Here is a 23,433-nt window from a genome sequence, read left to right on the forward strand (position 1 = left end):
CAGATTTTGTAAGGTCCCTGCTGACACAACTCCTAAGGATACTGAGTATAATTAGTACAAAAATAGATACTTTCCATGTAGAAAAATGCAACAGTTGTCCCTTAGTAAGTAATGTCTCATAATGCAGGTAGGTATTTAGAATGTTGAATCTTATATTAATACAAAGAAAGCCTCATAATTGTCATTTAGTATACTGATGTTCATGTAGACTTATAATTACCCTGATTAAATAAACCTAATCTATAGTTTGCTGCTAATTGGCTTTCCTTCTTTACATGATGATGGAAAAAAAGAAAGAGGAAAAAAAGACCATGGAAATGGATGAAACCTTCACAAAGTAAGCATGACAGGAACAGACTGAAGGAGAAAGAAGGAGGAGAAATTATTTTTCCAATGTTACGAGATGTCCATGAAGTTATATTTTTAAACTCCATTTTATGACTTGCATGTGCTGTTAGTAAAAGTTAACTAAGTTTTTCTGAAATAGTGAAAAAAAAATTACCAGATTAGATCACACATACACTAAAGCAAATATGAAACTAGTCAAGAAAAACAAAATCCTAAACCAACCAAATCCAAACAAACAGTACGGTTTTCTTGGAAGTAAACTTATCTAGCAACAATAAATTCAGTTTTAGAGAGAAAGTAGCACAGCAGGAGCTATGGAAAAACACATAGAAGTATATAGGCCAATTAGCAGACCTTTTTTTTTTCAAAGATGATATATTTTGCTTGTGGAACTGGAATTTTGAAAGGTTTATGCTAGTTTCCTGTAAGACATCATTGAAGCTGTACTGTGCATTCCCCTAAAGGAAATGACACCAAAGAACTGGAAGGCAGAACTTCATATAATGAATATAAATGCTGTCTTAGTGAGGGCTTTGTTGTCCTCTCTACCAGATAATAATTTTGCAATGTTTATTGGAAGACTCAAAGCTCAGATTTATGTCTTCTCCCTTCTAGTCCGTGACCTTGCAAAGCAGCTTACTTCACTACTTCCATGGGAACTGAATTGGACTCAACAGGAAGCACTTCACAAGCAAACACCCTTCCCTTCCCAGGGCAGCAATCCATAACCCAAGATACGGATTACAGGCTGGTAACTTAGCTGTGCCCAGGCTTCCCCAGTGGTGAGGCACTTGAGCCCTCACTCACCATTTGACTGCCACAGGAGCAGCTCATCTGCTGTAAAAACTCCCAAAGTTCATTTACTCTGAACTATGAGTTTTTGCCTCACCTATGAAGTTGCAAAAGCACCTGCCAAGCACTGGATATCAGACACACTGATGCTTATATGAGCTTAGCTGTGAGGCCACTGTAGCACTTAATTAGAGTTGCTCATTGGTGACATTGTAACAGTGACACCTGCAAAACCATCCATGAAGAACACTGAACCTTGTGGCAAAACTCAGACTGAGAGGGTACTATCACAACATTTCATCCTACAAGCACAACCAGAAAGCAAAAAATTCGCTTGGAAGATCTGCAGCTTTGGGGGATAAAATGGCAGAAACACAAACCAGGGTTTTTCAAGTATACAAAATAAACAGTAATTATACATCCCTCTCCCCAGTTTGGAGCAATTTTAATAACATTAATACTTCCATGAACCAGAACAGCTTTCAGAAGGCATAGACTAAACCTTGATACTGCTCTTCAGGAAAATAAATTGCTTCTCTGGTAGCAAAGAGACCCATTAATTTTGCTGGCCTCTTCCACCTCAGCCAGCCAAAGACCATAAACAAAGCACATGTATTGATTCTTCACTGCCAATGTATCCAACTGCTTTAGACCATCTAAGGGATTTTTACCCCAGTAAATTCAAGAATGGGAGCCAGTTAAATGTATGCAATTGTAAAAGACTGAACAAAAACATTCTTCTTGCTAGTTACGTTGAATTCTTTACTTTAGGGGTCAGCTGAGTAGGCATCTTACCCTGTAAAGCAGGACTTCTTTTTTAAGCTACTGCATCATTCATTCTTAAGAGCTCTTTGTTATACATTCTTAAATATCCTTCTTATGTTCATTGAAAAATTAAATGCAACTAAAAGAAGACAATGTTGGACTAAAAATAGTCCTTTAGCCTATGTAGTGGCTATGATTAAAAAATCAAAAGCAAACAGCATTTTGTTCTATTTGCTAAACCACTGGAAGATGAAACACCTACTGTGTAGTGAAGATTAATCTTTTAAAAACAACAGCTGCTGCTTCAGATAAATTGTTCTGAGGAGCATACTGGTCACTATCAGCTTCTATATAACCCAACACCATAGTTACAGACTTACAGCCTTACAGACTCAGACGGATCTTGTCTACATGATGCAACTCAGCAGTTTCACATCATGCAGAAATCCCCAACCTACCTCTGAATGAGGGCCTCTGCTCAGGCTGCTCTGCCAGATCAGAGCATCATCTGAGTTCACTGCCAGTCTTTGGCTTGTCCAGATAGCTCAGATTACCTTGCATTTTATTACACTGCTGTTTGCAGGACAAACCTAATATATATGTTTACTACCTGAACCAATTTAGGTACCACCTGTATCTTCTAAATGAATTATAATACAGAAACCAAGTAAATATTTGAGGTACCGAGGTAAAACATTTGGTTCAAACATCCTTCCTCTGCTCATATTTACCAAAATAGGTGCAGTACTAGAATAGAAAATCAGCAAATAGCTGGTAATTTCTCAAAAGAGCCAGTTTCTCATCCCATAGATCAGATTTCTCAAGGTGCAGTTTGTTGCAAAAAAATCCCAAAAAGCTGACACCTGAACAGATGGGAGCTTAGGTAGTTGAATGAATACATTTTGCAATGCAGCACCTAATTACTAGTTAGATTTTTCCTAGCCTAAACACAGTCCTTGGCAGTGCCTGCTCTGTCTTTCAGTGTACTGCATGTATCTGATCGAGGGCACGAATGGAGACAGAGATGGATTCCTTCCATCTGAGAGACCTTTATCAGGAAAACTATAAGACTTGCATTATACCTTAAAATAACCAGATTAAAAACTAGGTAATGACCAAACACCTGTTATTCTGCCTGACCTGCCTGGGATCCATCAGATCTGTGCAGATAAAATGGAGTCATTCTCCACAGTATAGGTGCCCCAGTAACGCTGATGAGGCTACATGCTAAGCTGAGGAACAGAATCATAGAATGGCCAGAGTTGGAAGGAACCTTAAAGATCATCTAGTTCCAACCCCCTGCATGGGCAGGGACACCTCAGACTAGATCAGGTTGCTCAAGGCCCCATCCAACCTGGCTTTGAACACCTGCAGACAGGGGGCAGCCAAAACTTCCTTGGGCAACCTGTTCCACCATCTCACCACCCTCACAGGAAAATAATTTCTTCCTAATGCACAACTTAAATCTCTACTCTTCAAGTTTGAAACCATTTCCCCTTTTCTGCTCACTACACACCTGTGTAAAAAGCCCTTCCCCATATTCCTTGTAGGCTCCCTTCAGATATTGGAAGTTTGCTATAAAGTCACCTCAGAGCCTCCTCTTCTCCAGGCTGAACAACCCTGACTTCCTCACAAGCCTGTGAGGAAGGGGGGTGCTCCAGCCCTCTGATCATTTCAGGGCTCTTCTCAGAACATGTTGCAGGAGCTCTGTGTCCCTCTTATGCTGGGGACTCCAGAACTGGACACAGATCTCCAGGTGGGGTCTCACAAAAGTAAAGAAGAGGGGCAGAATCACCTCCCTCACCCGGCTGTTTGTGCTTCTTTTAATGCAGCCCAAGACACCTTTGGCTTTCTGGGCTAAGTGAGTGCACACTGACAGCTCATGTTAAGCTTCTGGTCCACCACCACCCCCCCAAGTCTACTCATCAGGGCTGCCCTCTATCTTCTGTCCTCCCAACCAATCCCAATTTGTGCATGGGATTTCCTTAACCCAGATGAAGAACCTTGCACTTGGCTGTGTTGAACTTCATGCCGTTGGCACAAGCCCGCTTCTTGAGCCTGTCAAGGTCCCTCTAGATGCCATCTCTTCCCTCTAGCAGGTTGACTTCACCACACAATTTGGTGTCAGCGAACTTGCTGAGAGTGCACTCGATGACACTGTCCATGTCTCTGACAAATATATTAAATAACAAAAGTCTGAGTACTGACACTTGAGGAACACCAATTGCAACCCAACTCCATTTGGACACTGAGCCATTGATCACAACTCTTTGGGTGCAACTATCTGGCCAGTTCCTTGTCCAAGGAATGGTCAACATTTGCAGGACAGTGTTGAAAGATTTGCTTGAATAAATTGTGGCTGCCTACTTAATTTAAATGACACTGAGCCCAAGCCAAATTAATGTGAAATTTAAAATAAAAGGTTTTGTTCACAAAGTCCAAAGCAGACAACACAGTTAGAAATGTCTATCAAATACCAAGGTGCAGTAGTAAAAAAAGATGCATAAATCAACCTAATGAGGTTAAATCTGGAACTTCATTCCCCTTCTCCCTCCCAAATGATTTGCTGCTGTCAAAGGCTGAATATCTCAAGGTGCAGTCTTGCTACATATTACAAATCAGGCTGCTCATTTTAGGCAGAGTTTCTCTGGTAAAGAGCAACACCCTCTCCTTTGAAGGTGTACATAACCTGTAAGACCCAATCTTCTTTCAGAAGTTTGTCAGGGGGTACAGACTGACTTATATCACCTCCCTGAAACTTGTATCATTAGCCTCTACAGAAGCTCTACAGCCTCAGCAGAAGCTTCTACAGATCAACTGCTGTGTATTAGACCCAATTTGAACTATTCCTAAAATGGACAAAACAACCACAAGTGATTCTGAAATTTGCTAAAAGAATAATCTGAATCAACCAAGCAGAGTGAAGGCACTCCTTGGCATTACTGCTCCAGCATACTTGCAGGCTCTCAAGCCTGACAAAGCAGAAAACCATGTGCAGGATTCCAAAAGATCACAAGGCACAGCACAGTCAGACAAATAAGGGAGAGAATAGCAGGAGCCTCCACACTGAGAGCCTCAGCCTTCCCTGTCTCCTGGTCTGGGGAAGTAGGACAGAGAGTGTGTTCTGCAACAAACAAGGAGATGTCTTAATGTCAACAGTCAGAGTTATCTTCATTTCAGCTTAATGTCAGGTGCTTATCAGGTGGGGTGTTTCAGTTGGTTCTTCCTTTTATCTGTTCTTCATTATATGAATGAAAGGTCATTCATCAGTATCAGGTGAGAAATTCAGACTTCAGTTTCATCCATCACAGAGATGCACATCTTCATTATATGCAACAGCAGTCCTCCTGTAGAAAGGGGAGTTGGAGCCATCTTGCATCAAGAAATGCTGAAGCTCTCAACTTCTTGTGATTTATTTTGCACTTTCCAGTGTGAAATGAGCCTTATGCTGACCTTTATCCCTATCCTAACTGATGTATCAACCAACACTTAGTAGAAGGACATCCATAGAATGAACAGATCTTACTCTTGACCAAAACTATGTAATAGCAAAAAATCAATATGTTCAGGGACTAGCACTTCCAAAAATCTGTCTCCTAAAGTCTGTAACAACCTTGAATGGATGTCAAGCCCCTGCTCAAAAGTGCTTCTTCAGGATATTTCAAGAGCAAAACACAGACAGATCAGGAAAAGCAATTCCACAATTTAATGAATTTCAGCAAGACTCAGCCCTTGTAGTGAATGAATAGTTTGCTACTGTATCCAAGTTAGAATTACACCACCTGTTCCTACATATATCTTACCTTGGTTTTGCTCTGTTCAGCACATAAAACATGGTATAAAAGCCTATGTGCTGGTTATAGTTCTCAAGTGCATCCATAGACAAAGATGACAGTTGCTTGCAAAACAAACATGTAAAACTTGGAAAAGATCAAGAGGACTTACAGGCTCAGTCAGTTCTGGCAAGCTTGCTTGGTAGGTGAGAGGTCTACAGTCACGAGTGTTATTCACCAGGACACAAGGAAGAAACATTGGTCCCAAATCATCACCATCAAGCACATCTACTGTTAGGGTGGTTGTACTTGTCCTTCGTTCATTAAGATTTTGGGCTCTGTCCTGTCAAGCAAATGAGTTATATTTGGTGAGACTCTCTGAATTCAGAATCTTCCAGAAATGTGTGAAGTTAAAGCTACAAACAAGACATACAAGCATCATAATTATCCAGGCTTTAGGAAACAGCACATCATAGAAACTTCAACCTCAGATCTACAGCCTTTAATTTCATAAAGGCTCAGAAATACAATTAAGAAGTAAAGGTTCTGAAACAACACAGTGTTAAGAAAGTAATTCTCGTGAAATGTGTGAAATAAAGATTCTTAGAATAAAGAATAAAGGTCTTGTTAAATCTATAAAAATGCAGCATGTCTATAGAAGATCAAAGTTTCTTGTGCCTTACTTTTAGTCTGAAATATAGAGCTTTGTGCAGCTCTACCAAATCTTATCAATATGTAAAAGAGTTTTCACTTACAAAAATAGAAAGCATAAGCAGTAACAACTTTTTCAACTAGCTGCAGAGAAGTCCTGTCTGTACTGTAATGCTCAATCCACCTCTGCATGCCACAATTAAAGAAATATTTACCACCTTCCTTCCCTCCCTGCCCCTAAACAAACCAGCCAGAAGCCAGAAATGAGACTCATCTAAGATCTCCAAACTGTGTTCCATGTGGAAAGTTTATCTACCTAGAGAATGAGTTACACTGCTCATATTTCAAAGGTTGAAGAACACTTCTGTCCACAAAGCAGCTAAAAGACTGCATCCCAAAAAAAACTCTCCATGCTGCATGACAGGGACTTTTCAATGCTTCATGGTTTGGCTTTTCTTTTGTATTAATATTTTTGTATTTTTTTTTTTTTTTAACATTTGGGTCCTCAAGACACCACTCAGTATTGCAATTTCTTTATTGTCTCCTTTTTTTCTTCCCAGAGGGTACAGAATATAATCATGTTTTCATGAACTCTGTGAAATAGCTGGATTATTACACTGAACAGTGTACATACTAACAACAGTCCACTTCTTCTTTCTTCTTTTGTTATCAAAGTGAGGAAAATGCATGACTACCCTGTATTTTTCACAGTCAAAGATATTTCCATTTGCACAAAGGAAGAACTGCTGTGATAGCTTTCTTTAAAAAAATAAAATATTGCAGAGGCCACAAGTTAATCTTGCCCTCCTATTCTAAGATAACACTGACAGAAGAGACAATTTTTTTTTAAAAATATTTATGCTGTTTAGTATCATAATCTGTGTAAGAGCAACTGGTCATTGCTCTGAATTAGATTGGATACATATTTTTTCCTACTTTGAAGTTCACTTACTTCTTGGAACGACTTTACATTTACAATTACTAAAGACGGGAATTTCTGAATGCATCTTTCTTTATGGTCAACAATGAAAACCAATACTACATGTAAGCAGCAGCCTTCATCATCAGCTAATCTTTTTTTACATTTCCCCAGTATGTGTCTTTGGGTAATACTGGACCAAAGCAGATACAGAACAGCTAATTTCATCTAGTATCTTAAAATCTTAAATCTTAGATTTAACAATAAAAAATCACTGCTAATGTAATCAGTGGAACAGAAGTATGATTGTATAGTACATAATACTGTAGAGAATTAAATGCAGTCTGCAGTATTTTATAAAATGGAAAAAAATGCATAAGAGAAAGTCCTAATAAGCTAGGCTATAGAGCTTAATTAGAGGCTTTATTTGAATTCTAGTTTGTTGTCTCTGAGCACTCAGAACTTTACTGAGCTCGATTTCTATTTGAGCATGACTGAGAAAACACATGGCCTTGCAACACATTTCAAACCTGCCTCTGTATGATGGAGAAGGTATCAGCACAGCTCTGGTGTCAAACCCAGTTCCACAAGGTGACAGTTCCCTGTGTATGGATGTACATTGAAAGGGACTTGGAGAAGCTGGATCAGTGGAACAAGGAAAATAATATGAGGTTTTACAAGGCTAAGTGCATTGGCTGGAAAACTGCCAGGCAGAAAAGCTCCTCAGGGTGTTGGTAAAACCCGGCTGAATATGAGCCAGCAGAGTGCCCAGGTGGCCAAGAAGGCCAACAGCATCCTGGCTTCTATCAAGAACGGTGTGGCCAACAGGAGAAGGGAAGTGATTGTGCTCCTGTACTTGGCACTGATGAGGCTGCACCTTGAGTGCTGTGTTCAGCTTTGAGCCCCTCACTGCAAGACAGACACTGAGCTGCTGGAGCAAGTTTGGATCTCTAGGTGATCCTGCTTTAGTGGGAGAGTTGATCTAGATGACCTCTGGAGGTCTCTTCCAACTCTCACAACTCTGTGATTCTGTGAAGGGCAGCTAAGCTGGTGAAGGGTCTGTAGAACAAGTCCAATGAGGAGAGGCTGTGGGCATTGGCAATGTTTAGTTTGGAGAAGAGGAAGCTGAGAGGAGACCTTATTGCTCTCTATAACTATCTGGAATGAGATTGATGGGAGATGGGTGTTGGCCTTTCTTCTCGAGTAAATAATGATAAGACTGAAGGAAATGGCCTGAAGTTGCACCAGGGGAGGTTTAGACTAGATATGAGGAAGAATTTCTTCAGTGAGAGAGTAGCTGGGTGTTGAAACAGAACGCCCAGGGAGGTAGTGGAGTCACCATCACTGGAACTATTAAAAAGCCGTGTAGATGAGGCATTTCAGGACATGCTCTAGTGGGCATGGTGGTACAGATATAGATAAATATATTTTCTTTTAATGGCTGGAAGATGTTGACAGTTGGACTCAGTGTATTAGAGGTCTTTTCCAACCGTGAAAATTCTGTGATTCTTTGTGCAAATGGACCAATTAACACAAGATTGCTTTTATAGTACTGCTACCAGCATCCCAAGCTGTGCCTTCACCAGTTGCTCCTGCAGTGTGACAGACTTCCCTCTCCATGAGAGGTGTTGGCACTGCTGCCTTTCTCTTGAAAAACCCAACAGGCTCAAGCACACCAGTTACTTTTCCAGGAGTGCAGTGTCTCATCAAACTCACAGCTCTGACACCAAAGTAAAAGAGCTGTGAATAAGCAGTGGTAATAAATTATTGAAAAAATAACCAGCCAAATCAGTTCTGAGCTTCCTGTATTCCTGCTCGAGAGATCAGTGAGTTATACTACCCAAGCAAAACAATTTGTTATAACAGTGTGGGCCAGAAAGCATCTACAGAAATTTCTAAGTGCAAAAAGCACTGAGATGCCCCTGGAGCCTATCTTCTAAGGGGGAAAAGCTGAGCATGCCACAAAATATGTAGAAATGGGGATTGTAAAATGTACCTACAATGCGGTATCAGAAAAATTACACCAATGGGTGAAATCAGCAGCAAGCTATCTGGAAGTTGTTTCAGAGCATTCTCATTTACCAACAAATGAGGTGGCATAAATGAGGAAAAGTTTTCATTTCAGCTGTTAAAAAAATCCATACTTACATTTGCTTGAACAATAACAAAATAACGAGTCTTTTCTTCATAATTTAGTCTTTCCCTTAGAACTACTGCTCCAGACAACGTGAGAGGAATATCAAAGGTCCTGTTGGAAGTCTGCAGAAGTTAAAACAGGATGACAAATTTAAATATGCTTCAAAGTTAAAACATGTTTCAAGTAGGCCACAACAAGATGATCTGTTGGCTCACATACCAAAACTACATGTCCTTTCCATGTCAGAGACTTTCAAGATTTTTATTTTCTCCCAACCCAAATTGCTCCATCAGAACCCCACACTAAACAAACTCTCTCAAATTCTTTGCACATACGTTACTACTTTCAACAATGAACTAAGGTCTAAGTATCACTGCAATGTTGAAGTTGCAGTGGTCTGTTCAGAAAAGCTTTCCCTACTGATCAGCTGGGATTTCAGGCCTTCAGTTTCTACCATTTGGCTTGACTTTATCTACTTATCCTCACTATTATAAACAGTATCAAATACAAGATAAAAAGTGTAATGAAGTGGATCTCTTAGTATCTCTCCTCTTTAATATGGCTCACATGAGGATGATGAAGTATTCAGCACTGGGAGAATATCCAGCTAGACTCACTTAAGTGCTGCTTAATGAAAATGTTAATACACTGGAGTTCCCTCTTGCTCCAACACAGCACAGAAATGAAATCATTCAGTGGTGACTTGAAGCTTAACTTTCAGGTTTAAGTTTGTTCATAGCTACTGAAGGTACCACATCAGACCAATCCTGTGATCTCTCTGCAAACTCCATCTGTTTCCATTGCAACCCAAACTGTAACAAAGCTCCAAGACAATTAAAAGATGTACACAACCCCATCACATCTCAGTTGCACTTCCATCCAGTACTGAAATAAACCACCGCATGCCGGAACTCAGGAATTTGATGCTTCTTTTTCATCTGCTTACTCCAAAAGAATAAAACTACTTCTCCCCTCACCTCAAAACAGAGAAAACAAGCTGATTTTGGCACAGCAGTCTTCATAACTCAGAACACTTGTTGGCCCATAGTCTTGAATACAGGCCAGGAAATTTAAAATAGGGAAAGTTACCGGGATAACAATTCAATTTACTCCCTAGAGAGAGAGCATGTGAAAAATCAGTAGAGCAAAAGCATTATGTGTATTCCTGAACTCCAGACAAACTCAAACCTTTAATTTTCAATGCTCAAAGCTAATACAATGAATCTCAGTAACATGAGCTAATAAGGAGGGAGTCCAGGCTTGTTTTGAGGATGGCATTTGGCTTAATAACCTTCAAGTATAAATAGAGCTCTGAGATATAAAAATCCACTCTGCATTACAAGACAATCTTCTGGGAAAGTTAATTGACTTGATCTGTAGCTTCTAACAGCTCAGTTTCATAGTATTTCTTCACAAAATAGCCAGAGCCCAGCCCTATGTCAAGTATAATCGGCAGTCATTTTTTTTCTTCATTTTGTATATCTTCCCAATAAAACAACAAAATAAATAAATGAAATTGAATTTCTAGAATAACACCTCTTGTCTTTAGATATGGTTTTGTTTGGTTGGTTGTTTTTTTTTCCAAATGCCTAAATAAATTTCTAAGAAACTTAGGAGCTATTATCTGCCTGCTTTTTCTACACCAGGAGACTGTATCACTGTCACCAAACACTGAAGGCATCTTCCCCACACAGTACAGGGGGATCCTAGAAATAGAAAAGTAGAGAAATTTCACACTAAGCTGTATACATAATTTGTGTGCTATAACTGTTGAGGAAGAAAATCCATTTGAACAGATACTATGCAGTAACTTTTTGGCAAGTTGACAGCTGAGATGAAGCAGTTTACAGTGATGAGAAGTCATCTCTGTTGATCACATACACAAAACACATCACTAGGTAAATGCAAGATTATGCACATAAAGGCTGTATAACAGAAAAGTAGTCAGGAAAATATGCAATAAAGCTCTGAACTACTCCAAAGAAGTTGTTCCAGCCAGAGAAATCCCTCATTGTTCTTCACAGTCACCAAGAGAACAGTTTTCACTAAGAGAGGAAAGTAAAGTTTTAGGAAATAGTTTTGAACTCTTCCTGTGGCAAAACACCAGACCAAGCCACTTAAGAATGCTTTAATGAGCTTAGTTGTTAGACAGACCTCTCTGTGGGACCTGAGGCTACAACCACAGTGGGAGATCCTTTTGGAATGATTTCCCAGGATGCCTTTGAGCAATATAATGCTATGACTTAATAGCAAATTAAAAACAATTCTAGTTCTCTCTAGCGTGATGTATTTTAGCAGAAATAATATTCTAAGGTGCTTGAATATTTTCAAGTTATTACTGTTTTCAGAATATCAATATACTCAATTTATGATAAACTGTTTTACATTAAATAGTAAATTAAAAATTCTAGGTTATCTGAATGAAGTGTTTTCTGGAAGAGGTATTTTTTGAGTGCCAAAATTTTTCATAGTCTCTACTGAAACATAAGAAATTACTTGAGCTGGTTTTGTCAAGTACACTACATTAAGGATAATAAAAAAGATAAAAAAATTCCAAGCTTGGGTTTTTTTTTTCTGTGAATTTGAAATGGCTTGTCCATTCCTTCCATTCCTTCCATTTCAAATATTTGTAATAGTGGAATAACAATCAATTATAACACTTCTATTATGCAAATAGTTAAAAAATGATGTTAATATAACATCTATGTACTCACTATTTCCATAGAAAACACTTGCCTTTGTTTATAAAGTTTTGGAGATAAATTCTGCCTGCCAGTACACAGAACATAGTACATAGTACATACAACAGCTGATTATGTAACACAAGAAACCCACACATCATGTGCTAGTAGTTTTACACATTTAAGTAGTTTCACAAGTCAAGAAGACTGCTCAGGTCTGCCCACTCAATTTAATCTCTAAGAAACTACTTCAAACATCAACAAAATTAAATAATTCCAAATATGGATACCATAAAAAAACAAAACAAAACAAAAAAACCTACCTATCTCCACTTTTGTCAAAAAGACACTGCCTCTTGTGAAATAATGCTCCCCAGAAAAGACTATGGCTTAAGGTGCTGCAAAGTTTCTCAAGAAATTATCTCTGTCCTCAAAATATGTAGATACAGCAAGTCAATATTTTTCCTAAGCAGGAAGTTATGAAAAACATCAACAACTAACCCAGTGAACTATTTCTTGATACTTCCACTATTCTACAAAATTCTACCCCCTTATAAAGTATAGCACTAATTGTAATTCAGTAGATACCTGTCACTCATGTTGACTTCAGTGAAAAGTTTCAATACTTCAAGCTTCTTGTTCATTTGCTACTTCTAAGTGTACGTATATATATATATGTATGTTCTTGAAAAAAACAAGCTAAATGCACTTACCTTGTCGTTAGGATTGTACTGGATAACATATTCTATCTGGCCATTTGGACCATCATCAATGTCAATAGCACCATTGTTTCCAGAAAATCCTGTAAAGATGGTTGTTCCAACTGGAGTTAACTGCAAGGAGAGAGATAAGCAGATACTCACTAAAACCTTAAGGTACACATGAAACAATTAAAGAACTGTTTGCTAAGTGATTTGTTTGTTTTTCCCAAAACTCCAGTCTGTAATGCAAGGCTGACATTCTCTCCTCCTCTTTGCTCACCCTGGAACCTCATGTTGGAGCAGCTATTTAGAAACAATGTTCTTGAATCCTGCTTTAATTGACAAGAAGTGTTGTCAGGTGAGGAGTGAAACTTATTTCCATCTGTGATTCACAAATCGTTGGCATCAGACAAAACATTTTGTTTAAAAAAAAAACATGAAGAAAAAGTCTTAGAAACAGAAGAATTAATTAAATAACCACACATAGATTTAAAAACCAAAATCTACTTTCTCAGATTCAGAAAGGAAAATAAAGATGAACTTCAAAAGTGAAGAGGTCTTATTTAACAATGTCTTCATAATAACGTGAATAGCAGCCAGATAAATGTTTATGCAAACAGAATATAATTGTGCTTTTAAAATTAATCCATTTGCCATTATCTTAGGGCAGCTAAATAGCATGAAATCAAGACCCATTGAGATCAAGGACAGAAGTCCAACTGACTTCTGGGGAATCATTATTTCTGAATTTAAATACTTGGAAAACTTTGTAAGAATCCAACCTGAAAGAGAAAAACAAATGAACTGTTTTAGATTACAACATAGATATTGTTTCTAGCCATACTTTCTGCTTCTGCTCTCATCACACACAAATTGTAGGCTCTTGAATTCACAGGGACACACTGACTCCTCTTCTTTCCTCCAAATTTTACTTCAGGTTTTTGCACACCATTAATCTTATGGGTATAAAAAGGTTTGAAATGCTGTAAAAATAGTAGGTGGCTAAGGACAAAGAGTCATTCAACATTTGCTGCAAATGCAGATGCTATTTAATTTGAATATTTTGTCATTCACACCATAAAGGTTATGATGATAACAGTAACAACAAATAAACAAATTAATGAATAAATAAATAATGAGAACTGTCCTTTGCCTTCTACAGACATAATTCCTGGTCTTGTTTTATTTATAAAGCTGCTAATTACTTATTACTACTTAATAGCCAGTTCAATTAGTCAGTTTAATGGTTGACTGAGTTCTCCAAGAAATATTTTTATGGCTGAGAATACTGAATCTTTGAAATAAAAGTACACTGATTCAAAGACTTTTTCACGATAAAACAGGTGGGGCTTAATTCATAATAACTCTCACATTATCTACACTCATGTCACAATAACTCTGCATGTTTATGTTTTCTTACAAACTTGACTTGCTTTCTCTTGGAATAGATAGCAACAGTGTCACATGTGGACGGAGGAAGTTGGCTTTTCCCTGAAGCCTACTAATTATGAGATAATGACCTTGCAGAGAGTTTCTGCCTGATACCCCTGTTACAGCAGGAGCCTGTCAAGAGCTCAGGAGAGCAATAATCACAGAAACCATGAGCTGTGCCTCACAGCACAGCATCAGTCAGCTGCCATCAACCAAGGGTAATTCACTGGTTAATAACAAAGTGCAGATGTAGGGTTCCCTCATGTTTTTGTTAGGGGACAGAAGAACAAAAGCTCAGGTGAAGAAATTCAGATGAAGGTTTCTCAGAGTAGACACAGGGAGATCATTTCCCCACTACTGTCCCAGGCAGAAGAGACTCAATGTGGGAAAAACTAATCTAATGTACTGCCAATCAAAATATACTTGGATGGTGACAAACACAAAAAAACACCTTCCTTTATCCCACCCCTGTTCCTGAGCCTTAGCTTCACTCCCTCACCTCCAGCTCCTCTCTTTCTCACAATTTTTTCCTCATTCTTTGCTCCCACATGGGATTTTCCCTTCCTAAATCTGTGCCCTTGAGGTACCAGTGGTCTGGCTGCGGGACTGAACTGTTCTCTGTGCTGGGGTCCTTGGAACCATCTGGAACTCACCATGTCCAGCCCAAGGCATCCCCAGCTGAGACCCCTCCTCAGCCTCCACCTGGGCAGAGGCACCCACTACAGTGCTAAGTAAAACAGTTTAAGTAATTAATCATTGATTAATTGATACAGTCTGATGAGCAGGAAGAGCTGGGCACCAAGCTGGCTTGGCAGGCAATGGAAATCTCCCAGGCTTCTGCTGTCAAAACAAAAAAAAGCCTCAGTTCTCCCCAAGGAAGTAGAGAGGAGCCACCTTGAAGCCATCACAAGTGTAGCAGGCTGGAAAGTGAGGAGGAAATATGCTCATGTCTGACACCTGGCTTGTGAGCTCTGCCACTCAGTTAGCCTGTCTGCACCTTCCTTGGCTCTGGCTGCAAAGGAGCAGCCCATGCTCAGCACCAAGCACCCCAGCAGGCACTCAGGAGAGGTGACAACTTCCTGCGGGAAACCAACAGGAAACCCATGGAAAACAGCACTGTGCCACCAGAGCAGCCAGACACACAGACACCCAAGGTGATGTTTGTACTGTCACTGTAACTCTGTGTCATGAAAAGGGAAGGGGCAGAGCTCCAGCACAACATCCCTGACGAAGAGACTGCCCTGACCCAACATCTCCATAGTGGCCAAGAGGCTGGAGGAGGGCTGGACCTCCACAGTCCTCACAGCTGAAGGATGCCCAGGGCTTTGCTGGCTTTTCAGAAGCATGTAAATGCTTGGTTTCCACTGAATTCAGCCAGCATCTTTACTCAGCAATAAGTATTTGCTCTGTTTCATCCAGAGGTCTATGGGGTCCTGACAGGGTGCAGGTAAATGATGACTTACATAAAAAGGCTCCAGCACAGTAAATCACACCATTAAGTGATAACAAAGGAGACAGTTGTAAAAATGAAATAGCAGTAAACACCAGAATTACAATTACATCCCCTTAAAATAAAAAGCCCAAGCTCAAGTCTTAGATTTAGTGTATTACATGCAAAATAACTGCAGATGTATGGACTTTCATGAACCCAATATGAAGGTTTCTATGTTATTTACATTTTCTTTCATGGTAATCCAAATAGTATTAGAAAGGCCACTGAAAAAAAATTCCCCTGCCACTCCCTGTCTTCATGAAAATTAGGAAAAAATTAATTTCACACAAATTTCCAGCCTGCTCAAGATCTCATATCAGAGATTACTGCAGCCTTTGGAAAAAAATCAGATGAGATATTAATTAAATGTCTCAAACTCCATGGATAATCATTTGAGAGGCACACAGCATTTAAAGGTACTCAGTAATTTTTACCCTGAGATCTCAACACTGCACTGATTAGCCAGCAATATAATTTTCACCCACAATGGTTTAGGGCTTTCTGACTGACTACTGTCTATGGAGGGGTTCCCATCTCCTTTGTTACCTTTCCCAAGGACCCAAAAATGGGGCTATAAAGTGTTGCGTGAGCTGTCTTCAGAGCCCCATTTGTGTCCTTCCCTCCTTCAGAGATACCCTGGAGAAGAATTTGCTTCTCTGTATTAAACTTTACTATCTCCTACAGAAAACAAACTGTTCGACCATGCTGAGCATCCTACCTTATGCAAGATAAAATGTTAGGAATTGTAATGAATAAATTATACGAGTGTTTGTGACAGCTTGAGGATAATAATCTCTGTGGGAATTCAATGCAGTGAAAAAAAACTGTGATGTAAAAAAACAAATAAGATTTCAAAAGAATACTACTAAACAAATAGAGAGGAAATGCAAACAATAAATCTTATTCTTCCACAGTCAACAGCTGTAATGCTTAAAAATTTTCTTCAATGTGATTTATGTCTGTTAGATGTCTAGATGAAGGAAGGAATGTTCCACATTTCCACCAAACATACTGAAAATAAATTTTCCTGTTATTGCCTATTTACAAAGTTAAAAATGAGTAATTTTTCACAGTGGCCCTTAACAGCAAAGGAAAGCAAGATTTACAGTTAATCATTCTAAGCAAGTATTATTTTGATGATGTCTACTTGCAGAGATTAATTACTTCAGTTCCACAAGGAAAAAGATAAGAATAATTACACAGAAACAATGAAAATTCAGCACAAATGACAATTCTCAGCAGCTCAAAGTGAAAGTTTTAAGATGATTGAAGTTCAAGAAACACACTCACTTTGCAAAGGTTTCCCCAGCTCTGCCAGCTAAATGGGGAGTGTGTGGTAAAACAAAAAAATAGCCAGAAAACCCCAAACCAACTCTACAGTTCTGTTTTACAAGCAGAAAATTCTCATCATATATGAGGTTATGCATGTTTAATAAACACTGAATAGTATTCTAGTAACTCCACTACCCTTAAAAAAAATAAAAATAAAAAAAGCCAAACCTTGTTACTAAATGCTCCTGCGCTTACCAGCACTTCTGTAGAATCAGCTAAGTCTTATATGAAACATTAATATGATAAAAGTCAGTCTTACAAAAAAACAGGTAATGCTGAATTAGAGGTGTATTGCTCAAGATAATTTTTTTTTATATTTTGTGAAAATTTATCTTTAGCCACAATACACCACAATTAATTCAGCTTTAATAGTAAAAGATTTTAGTTTCCCCCCATGTTATGTTATACATATTTGAAACGCTTGTGGCAATACTGTAGATTTTTCTGTGTTGTTAACTGAGTCACATCATTCTTCTGAATTTTGACCTAGCTATAGAATTTTGGTTTAACATACTGCAATAACTCCAATTTTTAAGTTGCTAATATGCATGGCCAAATTTAACCATAGGCTACTGTCATTTTGTCAGAATTTTTTTCTTAATTAATAACGATGTGAATAAAACCACTAAACTAGGGAAATAACTATGCAGAGTATGTCTAATTATCATAAAAATTTTAACATTAACCTCAACTACATTTTACTTTTATGAGGAATGCTGCAGGTAGCTGCTGGATTTCCTTTTGGCTGAGATGCTTATACTCCTTGTGTTGAAAAAGGCTACGGAAGGAAAAAGGGAAACTTGTTCCTGCATGGCAGCCTCACTTCTGCTGCACTAAGCTCTTGGTGAGGCCAGAGCCTGCTACAGTATAAAAGAAAAAACTGAAAACCTGCTCTCCCTACAGTGCAGCAGTACTGGGCCAGTTGGGACTTGAAAGAAAAGAGCCCAGGTTTGTCATGGAATTTTTCTCTCTTCATTTTTATGAACTGTAGGAGGACCTTAGAGGTAGAAGATAGAGAGTATTACCCCACAGAAATACTGAAGTTACCAGAAAATGGGTGTTAATAATAAAATTCTCTACTCCTAAATTGAAGGATGGCTACCATGGTACTTCCAAACTTGCACCCATCAACTTCTGATGATGTGACAGATGCCTGTGACAACATGGAAGAATTCAATACAGATTAGTCAATATTTCTTACTGTAAGATTTTTAAAACCTACATCTTCACAAGCAACTGGGAAAGGAAAACTTGGCCCAGAGCCATTACTATGAGGGTGACAAGGCACTGGAACATGATGCCCAGAGGGAGGTTGTGGAGTCCCATTCTCTGCAGGTACTCAAATCCTGGCTGATGCAGTCCTGTGCAGCATGCTCTAGGTGATCCTGCTTTAGTGGGAGAGTGGGACAAGATGATCTCTAGAGGTCCCTTCCAACTCTGACAACTCTGAGACTATGATCATGTTAGACCAAAGGCAGTATGTGTAATGTACAGCCACAATGACTCCTTAGGAAAGCATCACTTTCGTATTTCCCAATCCTTATGCTCTTCTTTGAGCCACTGGTGAGGGGCACTGACAGAAAATACACTGGACTGGGGGAGCTTCTGGTCTAAATACTCTAGGGTTCCCTTCCAATCCCTAATATTCTAGGATTCTATGAACTTAATACCAAGGATGCCAATCCTCCTGATCAATCAAGTGTAATTGGCAAATATTTTGGTACAAACCAAGACACTACCCTACCAAATCCATCTAATTCCAAGTCTGAGAAAAAATGGGATTAATTTTAAACCATGTTGGTTTATATGCAGATCAAAAAGACACTTATGAAACTAGGATTTATGTTGGTATTACAAACTTTTACAACTTAATAATAATAAATACAAATTACAAATAATTTGTGCATGTTGTGGACAGTTCAAATATAAAGAATATTGGACATAAAGCCCATTCTGATTTTACTGCTTGACATTTCTGAAACTGAAAAAATGACATTTTTGCCCAGTATTTCTTCACACTTGGTGTATGCAAGAAGCATGATGCCTTTGGGAGTCCATCCCCTCACAAAGCACACACACTGTCAAGATGCTTAACACAAGGGTTGTAAATCCAGTGCTTACTGTGTATGTGCAGATGGATTAAATACAAATGGGAGGTCTACCTAATGCACTGTACATGCACCGGTGACTGTAGGATGGTTATAAAGTCCCAGTACATGTGTTTCCCACCTCACATGGGACAGGCAGAGAGAACCATGGCAGCTCAGAGGACAAACAACCAAGTAAAATCCAGAAATCCCTGAAAAAATCCTCAAGTTGACACAGGGGAAATTTCCTGGCTAGAAAAATAAGGAGATATCTGTGATGCTCACATGTCTGGCAACTGTAAAATAAAAAAATCAATTTGTCCTTTGATTTGCTTTATGTTACTTATGTAAGAAAAATTTTTAGCTAAAAACAGAAGACCAGAAGCAAACAAAAAATAACCACAAAACCCCCATTTCAGCACATTCCTATAGTTAAAATCACTAGAGGCAGTGCCAATTACTAGCAAAATAAACTATCATTAATAATGTTATTAGTCACTTAGACCTCTGAGAAAGTCTGAGATGTTCTGTGAACATTTTTTCTGGTTAATTAATGAGAGCATTAACCCACTGGGTAATGTTGAAGGGCACACTGGTGCCATGTCAGAAGCTGTAAATGTAACAGTGTTAAAATGAAATGAAGAGGCTTATTAAATTAGGACAGCAACTGGTGGAAAGAGCACCAGTGAACTTTGCCCAGCAGTAATGCAAATAAATTACTGCACATACTTGGAACATTACTAAATTTCTGAATGTATATAATTTTAAATGGTGCATTTTTCTCTCTATCATTTGGACTTCTCCCTAATTATAGAATATGCTTTCTTCCTTCATATTAAGACACTGACATACTCCCTGCCTTCAATTTTACTGCAAAAATTATTCAGCTCTTGGGACGTGGGACCTGCACCACAGCCCATACAAGATTTTCAGGCTAATGAATCTTTTACCTTTACTCAGGACCAAAAGCAGTTCCACAACAGGTCTGCAAAAACATAGAAATTAGAATTACCATGTAAAGACCAACTTGAAAACAATTTCAAAGCATAAGGAGGACTTTGCCAGCAGACATACAGAGGGTATTTTGTGACCTCCAAATTCTGGTCATGAGGAACATCAGCAGATGAATTGCCAAAAATTTTTTTGCAGGGAAACAATTTCAATGTAAAAGGTGTCACCACTCAAGAGGCCAATAAGTCTGAAAAGTCTGTATAATCTCATCTGAACTTCTGGTTTCTGCTCAGAAATAATCTGTGAGTTTAGAGCTTTTTACTTCATACTTTTGGCTTACTTAGGCCTAAACTCATCACCCAACTCTCTCAACAAGATATCCTGCACATCACTGAATACTTGGTCACTTAGAGCAATGCTAATTTATCTAATCTATCTAAATTAGCAATGCTAATTTATGCTAAGTTTTCTGAAACAGCAAATCAATTTTACTAAAATTAAACACCATTAAAGCATTTACAGTCTTTCACAGAAAAAAAGAAAAATCACTCAAATTCAAACCTTACCAGGGACACAATGCACAGGGCATATTAAACAGCTTTTTTTTTTTTTTAAATGCAACGGTAACTCTTGCAATCTTTACCTGCAGACTGACTCATCTCTCCATTCTCTCTTAGTTTCAGTCTAGACATTCTGCCTCCTACATGTAAATTCCCATTTCCACTTTTTATCATAAAGCCCCAGAATACTAACTGAAAACAAAGATCCCATGTACTGGTTATCAAGAAGATTATTCAGTCCCTAGCAGACTAAAAAACTGTAAAGTGAAATGAAGTTGTGCCAGCTCAAGAAAGAAATGTTTTCTTTCTTCAAATAACATGAAGAAGTCCAATTTCATAAAATACCAATTACCAAGATGATTAAGGGAGTGAAACATCTCCTTTATGAGGAACAACTGAGGGAGCTGGGTCTCTTCAGCTTGGAGAAGAGGAGAATGAGGAGAAGAAGAGAATATAAACATTAATGTTTATAAATATGTAAGGGGCAAGTTCCAGGAGAAGAGGAGCCAGGCTTTTCTCAGGGGTCACTAACAATAGGACAAGGGGCAACAGCTATAAACTGGAGCACAGGTGGTTCTGTATTAATATAAGGAAGGATTTTTTTCACTGTGAGGGTGACAGAGCACTGGCACCTCTCCAAGGAGGTTGTTGTGTCTCCTTCTCTGGAGACATTCAAAACCCACCTGGACACATTCATGTGTGACCTGCTACAGGTGACCCTGCTCTGGCAGGGGGGCTGGAATAGATGATATCTCGAGGTCCATTCCAACTCCTAACTTTCTATGATTCTATGATAAAAACATATACCAAAAGAACTCCATTCATATACATCATTTAATAAAGAGAAACAGTGATAAAGCACAACTTCTTTTTGCCAAGCTTTCAATATTTTTACATTTGTTTTCATAAATATCTTTGTTCTACTTCCAGATTTGTCGATATAATTGCATAATGCAGTAAAAAATTTTGTAAATCTAACAGACATTAAGGCTATTGAGAAGCAGCTTAAGATTCTGTGTCCTTTTGCAATACTCCAAGAATCCTGATGAAGAGTATGCTTGTCTTCTTGCTCATTAAGAAAAAGAAAACTTATAACAAGCTAATAACTTAGGTATACTGCCTGTGTTGTTTCTCCAGAGTAAAACAACTGCATTTACCAAGTTTTCAGATGAGAAGGGGAAGAACTGAAAGCATTTAGCAATGAGAGTGCACAAGAGAGTTAAAAAGGAAGGGGGTTCTGACCTCATTCACTGCCACGTAGTATTGCTGCTGCTGGAACTGTGGGGAGTTATCGTTCCTGTCTCTCACCACAATCCGCACCTCGTGGTTGATAACGGTGCCAACCTTTTTGTTCACACACTGGACTTGCACCACAATGGACTGAATGGACATGGGTGGCTGTAAGAGAAAATCCCCAGTCAAAATCTGAGCTAACAGTTAAATTTTCCACTGATGTTGACGTTGCTAAGGTTCACTTATAGACCATTGGCCTGTCCGCTTTACATTTAACAATCTGTGTCTGGAATAAAAAGACTGTTCTGAGAGTGTCCTGACTACAATCCACATGGAAATATTATCAGTATACCTACATGCCTCAAACCTGCATTTTGCAGACTGAGATTTGACAGCTGAATGGACTAACACAGGAATAAAAATCCCCAGACCTACCAGCACTTCACACTTCACTTGGGAACAGCAACAACAAAAAAAAAACCAACAAAACTTCGAAGCCTTTTCTGATTAGTGAAAGATACTTAGAAAATATCACACATTTCAAGTTTTGTTTTATTTATATTAGAATTGAAAAGTCAAGTCAGAAATAAATGCAATATGGTAACACATTTAACAAGTAATTTAGAAACAACTTGGTTACTTTTAAGGATAGATTTAAAAAGTCTTAAGAGTCCTGTTGTTAGTCCAGTGAACATCGTAATATTCAAAGAAAAGTAACTCCCAAACTTCATGAAATGCATGCTGAAAAGGCTACTACTATTTACTTGAGTTAATAACATATTTTCTAAAAAAATAAAGGAAAGGGCCCCTTTGGCTTAAATGGAAGTCCAGAGGAACTGCTTTGGAAATACAGGATTCTGGCATGACTTCTATTAACAGTGTTCCCACCACAGCAAGTGGGAAGCTTGTGAAGCAAGCAACTCTCTGGCATGTAAAATATTGACAGCAAACCCATTTTAATTTTCTAACACTCAGCAGTGAGTGAGCAAGCATGGTAAGGGTCAAAATGAAAAAACTCTTTAATTATTAACCTCAAATTCTTAAAGAAATTAAACAAGTGAAAAAACGTGATGTAAAGATGCCTATGCCTATTCTGTACAGTGAACACAAACAGGTTTTTGTATTGAAATTCTCAGTCTTACAATTATACCATAATTATATTATGCTTTCACTCATTCCAAACACTACAATTTTTTTTCATTTTTGTTATAACAGATTTTAGAAACATATGGCTTTATTTACCCTTCAGACTTTGGCTCTAATCAGTTCTTGAGGAGTCAGGAAACTTGGGGAAAGAAGGGGGTATTATGGTGGTGTTGAGATCTTACATGAAATATCTGTTCTTCCCTACACATTTACCTTCAACTTTCTCTGTGCTGAAGTATAGCATGAGCTTTTAGTTAAAAGTCTTTTCTCCTAGCTGTAAAAATCTGCAGCCAGCTATGATGTGGTTCTACTTCTAACACAGGTTAGGATCATACCACATATCATCTGTAACTTAAATTGAACCTCTAGCACTATAATCCTAATATCTTTTATCAAATCCTTTCACCTTCAATTCTGATTTATCACTATTTACC

The 23,433-nt window shown here is 38.4% G+C and overlaps 1 protein-coding gene across 3 annotated transcripts in view; it reads right to left on the minus strand.

The window, feature by feature from the left end:
• The window catches only part of PCDH15 (protocadherin related 15), a 344,988-nt gene that overhangs the window by 210,272 nt on the left and 111,283 nt on the right, over positions 1–23,433 (minus strand). For all 3 annotated transcript variants that reach the window (XM_071748909.1, XM_071748908.1, XM_071748907.1), the window contains 4 exons: positions 21,863–22,018; positions 12,780–12,899; positions 9,397–9,507; positions 5,851–6,021 (listed from right to left, as the gene is read on the minus strand). In XM_071748909.1, coding sequence (XP_071605010.1) covers positions 5,851–6,021; positions 9,397–9,507; positions 12,780–12,899; positions 21,863–22,018 — 558 coding nt within the window. The remainder of the gene's footprint in view (positions 1–5,850; positions 6,022–9,396; positions 9,508–12,779; positions 12,900–21,862; positions 22,019–23,433) is intronic.

The sequence above is a fragment of the Heliangelus exortis genome, chromosome 7 (assembly GCF_036169615.1).
Source record: "Heliangelus exortis chromosome 7, bHelExo1.hap1, whole genome shotgun sequence".
NCBI lineage: Eukaryota > Metazoa > Chordata > Aves > Apodiformes > Trochilidae > Heliangelus > Heliangelus exortis.